Genomic DNA, 13,030 nt, shown 5'->3' with positions numbered 1-13,030 from the left:
TAAAGTGTTCTGGTGCAGCAGAAGGTTCTGGTTGCAGGGTTGATATAGCAGGGGTCTCTGGCTGGGTAGTCAGATAATGCTATCACGATGCTGTGATGTAGCAGAAGGCTATGGTTGCAAGGTGAGTATAGGGCAGACCGCGTAGTCTGTGAGTCTGCCAAGGATAGAATAGCGGAGGTTAGGGTATCTATTCCAGGCAGTTTCGTGTGGTAGCAGGCGGTGGGGGCCGAGGCCCGAGGTTACTTACAGTCTGCAGTCCCGCGGTGATGTCAGGAGGTGATGGGGCCCGGAGCGAGAGCGGAGTCCCGGCCGGTGACCGCCGCAACTCGCGTGCTTCCGGGTAGGCAGAGTGGGAGAGAGAGAGAGGGTGAGAAGGCGCGCTTTCGCTTGAAAGTGCGCGAGAGTGGCAGGGTGACGCGCTGTCACATGGTAAGCGGCGTGCACTCAGTACGGAGGCCTGTGGGTGCCTATATCACTATAGCATAGATAATGGTGACCAAAAGTTCCTTTTGTGATGTAATATCTATCTGCCAATAAGGTGCGGCGAATAAGATCATGTGACACTGCAGGTCCTTCACAATTGTGCAATATGACTGTGGCTAGTAAATGGCAGGTACTTTCTGAGACTTTGTGATCAGAGCGCAAATGCGCATGTGCGATTAATACCATGTGACCGGGAAGGTCCTTAAACACCACGCTGTTCAACTTGGAAGGGCTCTACCATTGGCCCTGATAATTTTGGCGCCAAAAGGATGAATAAACTATTATTGACAAGCTTGACCTGGAAGATTTTAACCATTGGTGCTGATGGTGAACTGACAAAGGCCTTGGACAGGTCAGTAACCTCCTTATAACTTTGGAGAACCTATTAGGTTCTGTTTAGTGATTGACATGTGGGTCTACCAATGTTATTAGATTTAAGGATGATTTCCTTCACAGGACCTGTATGACATCACTAACCTATGTTTTATAAACCCTAGGGTTCCACCCACTTTTCATTGTAGCCTCAACTCCCTGATGAAGCCAGTGATGGCTAAACTAGTTGGGGAGGCAGCTGATAATTTTTATTAGCAATGTTTGAGAGTTGGTCCATACTATTCAATGAGGCGTTGGTCCGTGGCCACACCATTTACTGAGTTGCTTTGTGTTACCATAATCACAGTGAGCTACATAGAATAGGGGAAACTAATGACCAGCCAGTTGTTACTTGGCCAGATTATTTATGTCACTAGCTACTTTGTACTGGTTGAGGAACTGTATAAGATCAAAAGTCAGTATGAATGAGATTGCTATTGAGGGATAGACCAACTACTAGAAACAGCCTAGAGCCAAATCTCTGTGAGACATTTGTCCATTAGGAGTTATCCCACACCAACAATATCTCTCTCGCTCTCTGGCTGTGAGTCTCCCCATTTCACTGGTATTGTAAGTATTATCTAAAGCTCTAACTCAGTATTTGGAAATTGTTTCAAGGACCAACACAAACTTGTTTTTTAATATTGCACATAAGTTGATCATGTGATAAATAAATAATAAAGATTACCTTTTAAATAATCACAGAACCTTTAGTTAGGGCTTATTTGCCTTATGGCAATTTGTAAATAAAGAATTCTTCCTCTTAGCCTAGGCTCTTCCAGATTGCCCTGGTGCTTTGGCAATCGGGTTAATGGTTTTGGGGCTGATGTCAGCTGTGTAATGTCTGCCAACATCAAGCCCAGGGGTTAGTAATCGAGAGGTGTAAGTCAGACACCCCCATTACTAACCCCATCGCTCTTGGAAGCTACTTATTCTTAGTTTAACCTATTGTATCTTTAGATTTTTATTACAGTACAGGTTAATGGCTAAAAATCTGGTCATTTTAAGAATGAATAGATCAAAGGGCTCATCATATCAAAACACCAGAATGTCATGTGATCACTGTACATGAGATACATAATTGTATTCTGCACTAAACGCCATTTGGTGTGTGCACTTGTCCATACCTGCAAAGGATTCTTCTGGGCTTCACAAGCATAGGTCAACTATAGTCAGAGGCTATACTCTTTAGGAAGTGGCACTTGTCTTCCTCTATTCCCTTCCCATTTACTATGAAACCAAACTTCTTCAGGATTCTGGGAGTTTGGTTTTGCAAGAAAGGAGCAGATATATAGTTATAGGAAAAGAGCATGGCCAAAGTGTATCAGAAAATTAGAGTGTGGAGCTTAGATTGCACTCTATTGTGGGTTCTAAAAATCTAGCACAGACATGGTGAGTTTCTGTATGTGGGTTCTAAGCCTTACCAGTCTCCTGTAGTATGGTATAATGAGTAAACAGAGTTAGGCCCCATTCACACGTCCTGGTGATTCTGGTACAGGAAAAACCAGTACCAGTGAGGTCTGTGTGGCAAGTACATATCAGTGTGAATGGATAGATAGGATAAATATATGTCAGTGAGATATATAATCGGTGTTTTGCGTGCATAGGTTTCTGTACTTCTATTTAGCAGAGAATAAATAAAAGAAAAAAAATGTGGGGTTCCCCCTATTTTTAATAACCAGCAAAGGCTAAGCAGACAGCTGCGGGCTGATATTAATAGGCTGGGAAGAGGCCATGGATATTGGCCCTTTCCCAGACTCATAGCACCAGCCCTCAGCCACCCCAGAAATGGCGCATCCATTAGACGCACCAATTCTGGCGCTTAGCCTCGGCTTTTCCCAATTGCCCTGGTGCGTGGGCAATCAGGGTAATGGTTTTGGGGTTGATTTCAGCTGTGTAATGTCAGCTGACCTCAAGCCCAGGGGCTAATAATTGAGAGGTATCAGTCAGAAAAAGAAATAAACACGAACACAGAGAACAGTCCTTTAATTGTAAAAAGCACAATTACCCTCCTTTACCCATTTATTAGCAAAAATAAAAGTAATCTACAAGGGTCCACCGTAAATCCATAATAAGGAGGTTCCACAACTATCCCCGACTCTGCTACATCCAGAGCAGTGGTGAGAGGTGGCAACCGCTCTTTCTGATATCCACACATCCATTATCTTTTGGTCCTCCTGATAAGCCAGTGTTTGGCGAAACGCGTCGAGGCAATGAGGTGATAGGGGAATATCTATGACCAGGGACACAATCTCTTTGGATAAGTACAATTCCTTTTATTTATCAAGAATACTATCATGTGTTGCATATTAAATCTCAGCACCTAAATCATATGGGTGTAGGTCCTATGTGCGCTAATTTGTACTAACAGATGTCTATATAAACACACTGCACTTTACTAAGATTTAGCCTATTTTGTATTTTTTATTGGGCTAAGAGTTTTTTTTCAAAAAATAAACCTTGTCCAGAGACATGTGATCTTTGTTGGAGTTACCCATACATCTTTATATATCCTTGTTTATATTTTGTGATCTAACCTTATCGTACCTGCACTTTCCCTTAGTATTTGAGATTGGACTCTGTATAGTGCTAGGTTTCCTCACGGTATATATAGATAGGGACTTGGTGAGGGACCACAGGGTGAACCGCCAAGGAGCAGGGGCGCCACAACGTTCCCCCCTTAGGGTGCCAACCTCCGCTGGTACGCAGGGAGAGTCCAGGGGAAGTGTAGGACATCAGTAAGAATTAGGTTTTGTCATCACAAATTATTGTGGTTTTGTGTATACTGTTTTGTGTGTCTTTTTATGGTCTTGAGACCTTTTTTTAACATGATCAATAAAAGTTATATCTTAAAATTGGGGTTTCGATATGATCATGGCAACCGCTCTCTCTCTCTCATAGTGTTTGAACATTGAAATCAGAATTTATTACACTGCAATCGACTGCCTGAAAAACATGTCACAAAATACTCAAAACAATGAACATATGTGTTTGAAAAGAACTTGCTGTGCATATGTTCATGTTTTAACCGTTTCAGGTTTCTAAAACTGCCAAGCAATTAAGTGACATGTCCATTCTTCTGCCTTTTTCTGTTCGGAAGCCACACTGTACTATACAACACAAATCAATGTAAAAAGTAAAGCGATGCCCGGACATTTTTTGAAGCATTTTGACATTGTTTTTGCTTTAAAAAAACACTAGCGGTTTCTTCATTATTCAATGGAGTGAAAAAAACAACCGGAAAACGACAGTACAAAAGATGTCACAAAAACCATGGGAAAACATGTCAGTGGCCAGAACCATCAGAAAAAAACGCACAGGAAATGACTGAAAAAACTACACGCAAGACGCTTGGTGAAAAAAGAAACCAGAATTCCCTGAAGCATCTTCTGCCTGTAAAACTTGGCTTATTTATTTCTTTGAAGATGAACAGCAATCAAGCATGAAAATAACATTTTTTCAATTGTTTAATTCTTGAATATTATCACTGTTTTGAGTCTATAGAAGTCATCTATACAGGCAAACCTACACATTAATAATCCAACAAGAGATAACAAAAGATGTGTCACTTGTCAAAAATAAAATATTTTCTTATTTATTAATCCACAATGCTTACAAATCTCTAAACAGCAAGTACTGCTATTTTAAGCCTTTTGTATTAAGAAAGAGATTTGACTTTTGCCAAGAGCCATCTTGGTTTTTATCTTTTCTTGAAACAGCAATTTGATGCAGAGCACCACCATATCTTCTGCATATATAAGAAACCTGTGTTATCCTACAGAGATTGTTTAGCTATAAGGTACAATACTTCTATGGTCAGCATATAAATAAATATGCATAAATACACACATAAAACAATTACTTTAAACGACCAACCTTTTTTGTAAATTAAACCATTGAACCAATTAATAAAAATATGTTAAAACATTTCTGCAGTAGTTATATAATCAACTTACTAGAAAACTGCAAGTAGATATTAAACCTTTTTTAAATAGTTTGTATAAATCAGGTATCACTCCTTTGCATCGTTAATACCACCAGCAGTGATTGCAAATGTGGCTTCATTTTCTGGCATTTCAGGGCTGTCAACAAAAAAAAGGAAATATTTTTTACTGATATCTTCTAATTTTTCATTTTAGGATTTAACATACTTGTCAAAGTAAAATGGGTTTTCTGTTAATATTTTTTATCCATTAGGCTTCAATGAGGTCCACTTACTGGCCCCTGCTCTAGTGATGGCTCTCAGACGCTGCTCCCAGTGATTGTTTACAGACTGTAGCGGTGGCGTGAGTACAAGCGCATGTAGCTGCTATAGCCATTCACTGGGCTCAGCGGCTTATGCCGGCTATACAAGTTAAACATTATTTTTAATTGAGAAGGTGATCAATTTGTTTGGTAGATCGTATACTTCCTCCTTTCAATATTGGGGAATGTCTCTTTAAATTTTTGGGATGACTGTTGTGCACACTTTCTTAAAAGGGTTGTCCACTACTGGACAACGCATTCTTAAAGAGGTTGTCTCACGTTTTTACTGTATGTGGCTACAATTGCAATGTGGTAGTAAAAACAAGCAATATTGCTATTTACTTTTTATTACAATTATTTTCTGTTCTCAAGAACGCAGAGATTTTTTTTCTATCGTGTACAGCTCATTGCCTAGGTTCCTGACTACCCTGCAGTCTTGGTGTGGCCTGTTACCTAGGTAAGAAGCACACATATATGTATGCTTTATAGCCTCCTCGTGCAGCTATGAAAATGACCGTTTCGCTGGATCCAACCAGGCTCAGTGAACTTGCTCTTTTCCCATGTTGCAAAGACAAAACTGCTTGTGATAGCTGCATGAGAGGATGCTCAATTCAGACCAGAGGCAACAGATAGACAATCTGTCAATCTACAGCAGCGAACTGCCTCCTGCAACTAAGCACAGAGATAATCCCTTTATAATAGCTGCACAGCCGATCATAAAATGAAAATATTACTTATCTCCTGCAACTGCTCAGTTCCTGGGATAGCTGCAATCGCTGCATTTGCTGACTGTACCATGACAGTTATTTCACGTGACCAATCAGTGACCATTGATCGACCTCAGCTTTCAGGATTCCGTTAGACTGGCAGAATCAGTAATGTCATCTATGTAGTGTATTAACTGTAGATATGGTAATCACTTCTAAAATATGGTTATATTGTGTAATAAAATTAATGGGCATATTCCTAAATATACAGTATTCCCTTAAGAGTCATGCTACTAATTAAGTACACAACTAATTAAGTACACAAATCAAGACATCCGGAGGAAGTGAGAGACCAGTCGCAGCTCTCACTTCCTCAGGATGTCAATTACGTCCGTAGGAGAAGGAGAGTGAAGCCAGCGCTGAATGGCCACAAGGATTGCGTGACAGCAATGTCACATGAGCCCCTTGGAGAGCCAGTGCCAAAACTGCTGAAACGGTGCCGTCACTAGTAGTGGACAACCACTTTAATATTAGGTACAGGCTTATCAGACACTGAGATCTATATTGGTTAAGACAGTATGCTCAATAGATATCTCAAAAATGTAAAGAAACATTCTCCATCAAGCCAATTTATCACCTTTCCAATGAGAGATGATACAGTGTGCGGTTGACATATTAAAAGAGGGTTACCAAATATTGAATATGCATTTGTATATATCACTGAAAGGAGAATGCACACTTTTAATGTTTTAAATTGACAAAAGTTAGGTTTTAGAGCAGCATTATGCTAATTTATTGAAGCTGGATCTAAAATATAGAAACTCATATGAACAATATGAGACTGATTTCCAGTGGTAATAGATTATGTCATTGAACCTTACTTTTAGGTGTTATTTAGGTGTTACAAAGTGAAGGCATATCAAAGCAATAAGCTATCACTTTTGTTATATTGGAAACAACCTTTATGGGCTATGCCTCGGGCATACAGCGAGTTCTCTGTGCAATAACATATATGCTCTATATGGTGAAAGATATTCTCATCTTGATGGGGATGAAACATGCCATTTTTTCCTGACCGGGGTGTACAGAATCTCATAGAATCTGCCAAATGTTACTAATTTCAGATTAGTTTAAATAGACTGTCTGCTTAAGACATTATTGTTTAAAAGGTTGCCACGCACCAGTGGTATCCAATTGTACAAAGGATCTGACAGAGAATATGGTTCCCATATGTAATCAGATGTGAGTGGATGCTTAGGCTAAGTTTCCCACAGTGAGAATTTGTTGCGCTATTTTCACACACAAAAATGCAGCACATTACAGAAACAGCAAAGTGGATGTGTTTTATGCAAATCTCATGCCCGCTGTGCTGATATTTAACACTGTAGAAATGAACCTGTGGTGTGTTTTTGAATTCCGTAGCATGTTCATTTCAATTGCGGTAAATATATGTTTTAACTGCTGTTTTAACCCGTAAAGTTGAACGAGATGCAGAAAATCCACAGATAAAAATTGCATATTTGCTTTTAGTGCATTTCTGCAGTAGAAACGCAGTAAAAACACATTTAATCCGCACATGAAAAATATAGCACTCGTATGAGAAAACGTGACATCTAAATGAGCCCTTGGACAACCCCTATTCATATGCTCCATTAGAGCACATAGATGGAAAAAAAGCAATGTGGACATCTTTGTCATCACCTGTCATAAATTTTAGCAATACGCAGCTCGCCTCTTCCTTTTCTTAAGCTGATTCTTGTTGTTGAAGCATGTGCAAGTATATGGCCTCCAATGGGCTTTTTGGGATCTGCTTGAAAGCTAGAGAAAAAGAGGTTTTTGAAAACTAAATATAAACAATCATCTTATATATTAAACCATTATTATGTATATTTCCATTTCAAACCGTGATCATGGTCTTTATAGTATTTGTGATGGTGTGATATGGTGTGTGGGGTATCATTCTGTCTATGTTCATATTTTTACTGAATTTCGGAGTGTTGTCTTGTTGCTCTGTATCATTCTGTGTATTCCCTCTAAGGTGACTACACAGCATTTAATCTTAATTATCCAGACGTCTAAAGACTGTCGTCTTATGAGTTTTAAAAGTTTACTCTTGATACTTTTGAATGGCTGCTGTTTGCCTCTTATATCAGCTCCTACAGGGTATTGTCTGCTATCTTAGCAAAACAGGGACGTAGGATCATTGAACAATCGATGTTTGATATGTTGATTGACCATTGTATGGGACCCTGTGGCTTGTTGACCTGCAGAGCAGAGGAGGACAAACTATGCAGGTTGATTAAATATTCAAACAATGAGAGGTGAGCCCCTGCCATCTCCCCCCTGACCTGTGGATGATGACTTGAAACACAAATGTGGGTATGAAGAGGAATTTTCTATCCTTCTGGGGAGAGAAACCAGCAAGATAGGTCCTTTGTGGGACGCTGATGTGAAAGCCAGCACTCCGGAGAGACTTGGAGAAACCCGGATTGCCCTGGAAATACTGCTGGAGGAGTCTATATGGAAACGTATCTAGACTATTTCATCCTCCGTCTGCTGGATTGCTTGACTCTCATCTCCCGGGGCATTTATCCCATTACTGGACTGTATCCATGTTCCTGGAGTATTTTATCCTCTGTGTGGTGGATTGTTTATGGCCCTTTCGGTTTGCATGTAATAAAGGTTCTTGCGACTGTTCACTCATCTCTGGCTCTGCTGATTGTGTGATACCGGAGTAGGACCCAGTGACAACTTGTATAATATTTCATAGGATATCATGCACATATTGTACATAGCATGGGGGTGACAACGGATTAGACACAGAAGATTCCAAAACATCTAAGAGGAATAAAGAACCAAAACTGAAAATCTAGTGACATCTTTTCCAAAGAAATCATTGGACCATGTATCAAGCATGTATCCAGTGTCGTAGCTATAGTCTGATGGGCCCCAGTGCAAAATTTGGACCGGCCCCCTGCCCCCATCCTGGTATAGATGTCTCTTATCCTTGGCACCATCATGATATACTGTATATCCCCCATCCTGGTACATATGTTTCCCGTTCTGCCGCTGTTCTTTAATGTATAGAAGAAAATAAACCATTATACTGTACTCACCAGGGGCGTACATAGAAGTCATGTGGCTCCATAGAAGAAGTATAAACGCAGTCTCCATAGTTCTCCATATAATATACTGCACAGCTCATAGTCCTCCATAAAGTATAATGCACAGCTCATAGTCATCCATAAAGTATAATGCACCCCCATAGTCAACAATAGTAGTATAATGCACCCCCATAGACATCAACAGTAGTATAATGCACCCCCATAGACATCCATAGTAGTATAATGCACACCATAGACACATCTATGGTAGTATAATGCACCCCATAGACACATCCATAGTAGTATAATGCACCCCACAGACATCCATAGTAGTATAATGCACCACATAGACATGCATAGTAGTATAACACACCCCCAGAGACATCCATAGTAGTATAATGCACCCCATAGACATCTTTAGCAGTATAATGCACCCCATATAGATCCATAGTAGTCTAATACACCCCATAGACATCTATAGTAGTATAATACATCCCATAGGCATCGACTGTAGTATAATGCACCCCATAGACATCTATAGCAGTATAATGCACCCCCCATAGACATCCATAGTAGTCTAATGCACCCACAGACATCTATAGTAGTATAATGCATCCCATAGGCATCAACTGTAGTATAATGTACCCCCATAGACATCTATATTAGTATAATGTACCCCATAAACATCCATAGTTGTATAATGCACCCCCATAGACATCCATAGTAGTATAATGCACCCCCACAGACATCCATAGTAGTATAATGCACCCACATAGACATCCATAGTAGTATAATGCACCCTATACACATCCATAGTAGTATAATGCACCCCATAGACATCCATAGTAGTATAATGCACCCCATAGACATCTATAGTAGTATAATGCACCCCCATATACATACATAGTAGTATAATGCACCCCATAGACATACATAGTAGTATAATGCACTCCCATAGTCATTCATAGTAGTATAATGCACCCCCATAGACATCCATAGTAGTATAGGACGCACATCCAGCTGAAGCTTTTGCTGGCGTTTGCGGACCTTGGCCCTCACCTGCCAGGCCCGGTCGCAGCGGCGACCGCAGTCATTACGCCCCTCCATGTATCTCATTATTATTCCTGGAACAGCTACTTTATCTTTTACACATACAACTGATGGACAATCAGAGAATTTGTTCATTGCAGTTGATGTAATGGGCACAGCCCATAATGTAATGTATGCATCTCGTACATTTGCAAATAGTTATGAGTATCTGGAGGAATATATACAATGTGGAAAATTTTTGAAGCGTTTTACACCAAATTTTTGCACAAAAAAATTGCAACTTTATCTCATTCTACAATGCTCCTACAACTATTCAAAAGTGAATGTGGTTATTTAAGGATATGGACATGCTGCCCACTTTTCCCCTTGAAGTTTCAATGTTGTGAAATGTGTTATATGGTGTAATGTGAGATGTCATGTAAAATGTAATAAGTATTAATGATAAGTAATGTGAATTATGATGTGTGTTAGATATTTGTAGTTTGACAATCGGAACAGTTAGAGTTAATGTTTGTGACTAACCTAGAATAGGAGGGACTATCTGGGAAGACAGTGGAGAACTTCCTAACAGAGAGTTAGATAGGGCCTGGAGTGGATAGTGAGTGTGGATGAAGGTCCAGGGTGAACAGAGCCGCATTCTGGGGTGACCCTAAATGAGAGGAGACTGAAGAGAAGGGATAGCGAGATCTGAATGACAAGAGACTAAGAGACAGAGTAGCCTTCCAGAGACGGGTCCTAGGAGAGGAAGCCTAGCCACGAGACCCCAAGCTTATAATGCTGGAAGGTAACGGGCCTAAGCAGGACTTAGTATGTGGGACTAGTGAAGGGTTCCCAGCAGGAGTTTCAGAGCGCCAGTAGTGGAAAGAGGATGCGGAACCGCAGAACAAGTAGATGACACTTGTTGATCAGGACTGTAGTGTCGAAGCTGGGTTGTGAAGTAGGGAAAAACAGTTGACATAGAGATACTGAGGAAGTAAACTGTGGAAAATGCTTCAAGTTGCAAAGGAAACGTTCATAAGGCTTTGTACCTGCTGTCCCTTGTATATAATCATCATCAAGTTGTTGCTCAGTAAACAGTTTATTTTTTAATGGTGGTCTTGACGCGCCCCCTGGGCCAGTGCTGTAGTGCGGCGCACGTGTGCGCGGGGGAATACCCGGAGCCGGATCCGATAGGGGTAGTAGTCTCCGAGTGGCGGGGACCCGGTCCGTGCCCAGGGTGGTCAAACTAAGTGTGTGGCAGTCCTTGTAGATGTTGTTTAAGTGTCGACTACGCCACCCGTTGATTTGCGGTCGCAAGGCCGCCGCTGCAGAACAGTCCGCTGAGGCCGGTGGTATGTGTGCAGCAATGGTGGTATAACCCCCAACGGGAGAGGTATGGCCTCAGGGCAGCTGGTGCGGGTGAAGGGAGTGATAGAAAGGGCGTCCCGGTACCTTTAGTGCTGGTAGTGCGATGGAACACAGAGACTGATTGCAGTTTTCAATGCTTTACTCACAGATGTTATCAGTGTCAGTCCTGCAGGTGATGACGACCCGAGCCGTGCTGCGTCCACCAGGTACGGGGCTCGACCAACCCCCAGGCAGTTCCAGAGTGTGACCTTGAACTCCTTTCTCCGTTCCTTTCTCTGGCCGTCCCCACTAGGGACCCACCCATGTCCAGCTTCCTCGGGCCTTCTGGTGGCGAAACCTATCTCCGGTTTCCCTGACCCTATGTGGCGTGCCTTCGTGGTGAGTGTAGTGAGTGGTCGCGCCAAGACGTGGCCACGACCTCCGGTTCCTGGCTGAGGATAAGTGGCCTCCACCAGTTCGGGATCCGGTACCCTGATCTGCCAACCCTTCACCCGCTGACTCCTAGCGTGTTCGGGTTCCCTCTTCCTTCATGTCTCTGGGCCTTTCTCCAGGTTCCATTCCTTCCTTGTTCCTTGTTCCTTTCCTCTTGTCTTTCTCTCTCTTGCTCCCTTCAGGAGCAGCACCCAGACAGGGCTGCTGCTCCCGGTCACTACTCTTCTCCTCTTCTTCTGTCTGACTGAACTGAACTCCTAAGATGGTGCCCACCTTTTATACTCCCTCTGACACCCGAGCCCAGGTGACTAGCACCCAATGGGCTCCTTCCTATGCCCAGAGTCCCTCCCCTCTCTGCTCCTGCACCACTGGGATATTCCTCCCCCCCTCCCACTCCAGCCAGGGACAGACGCTGTCGTACCTGCACATCTACCTAGTGGGAGTACCGTTGTTCTGTCCCCCGGAAATGGGATGAGTGTGGTGCATGCAGCTAACTGAGTTCTAGTCCACACTCCATCCTTACCCGGGAGTGGAATACGACACCTCTGGTTCGAGGTGCAATACCCCTGTAGCAGCCGAGCCCTCGGGGTGCTACAGTCTCCCTCACTGAATTGTGAAACATCTTGTGCTGGTAAACCAGCAACATAGGTCACATGCGGCCTGAACGGAAGTAATGTCCACACAGCACAAGTCCACACACCCCGCCAGGACCTCCACTTTCATGTAATGTGCCAGGGTGCCACAGACGAGTGCTCTGCCCACAGCTGCCGCCCTTCACCACGTTAAAAATATCTATGCAAATGAGAGCTTAGCCAAATGTATGAATTGTGATTTTCTAAAAATTTTAAAAGAAAAGTGTCAAACTCACTCCAGTAATGGGGTGGCATAAACACAGGAGTGACATTTGTAGACAAAAGTTTTAAAATCTTAAGATGTTCCACATTCATAAAACATAGTATGACATTGATAAATTTTGTTCAAATGCAGCCATAAACAATACTAACTTAAAAAAAAACTTATGATAAATACCCCCAAAAATGTTTACATACTTGCACAGTTTATTGTGCTGAAATATACTATATAGGCAAAAGTATTGGAACACACCTCTTAAAAAATAAATTCAGGGTTTTCATTCAGTCCCATTGTCACAAGTTTCTTTAGGCCTCTTTCAAACATCAGTGCTTTTTCTTGTTTGCAAAGCAGTTTGAGTTTCATCAGTGTTTGGTCATTGTCAGGGTAGGTTCACATGAGCGTATTTTCGGTATGAGTACTGTCTGTGTTAAAATGAAC

The 13,030-nt window shown here is 41.9% G+C and overlaps 1 protein-coding gene across 1 annotated transcript in view; it reads right to left on the bottom strand.

Annotated features, from left to right (window-relative positions):
• Positions 1 to 4,867: 4,867 nt before the first annotated feature.
• The window catches only part of LOC141156509 (meiotic recombination protein DMC1/LIM15 homolog), a 154,719-nt gene continuing 146,556 nt past the window's right edge, over positions 4,868 to 13,030 (bottom strand). The window contains exons 13-14 of the mRNA XM_073642705.1: positions 7,509 to 7,625; positions 4,868 to 4,937 (exon numbers count right to left, since the gene is read on the bottom strand). Coding sequence (XP_073498806.1) covers positions 4,868 to 4,937; positions 7,509 to 7,625 — 187 coding nt within the window. The remainder of the gene's footprint in view (positions 4,938 to 7,508; positions 7,626 to 13,030) is intronic.

This window comes from Phyllobates terribilis, unplaced genomic scaffold, assembly GCF_046119375.1.
Source record: "Phyllobates terribilis strain yellow unplaced genomic scaffold, ASM4611937v1 Scaffold_8__6_contigs__length_399053987, whole genome shotgun sequence".
Lineage (NCBI taxonomy): Eukaryota > Metazoa > Chordata > Amphibia > Anura > Dendrobatidae > Phyllobates > Phyllobates terribilis.
This window is presented reverse-complemented; position numbering and strand designations above follow the sequence as displayed.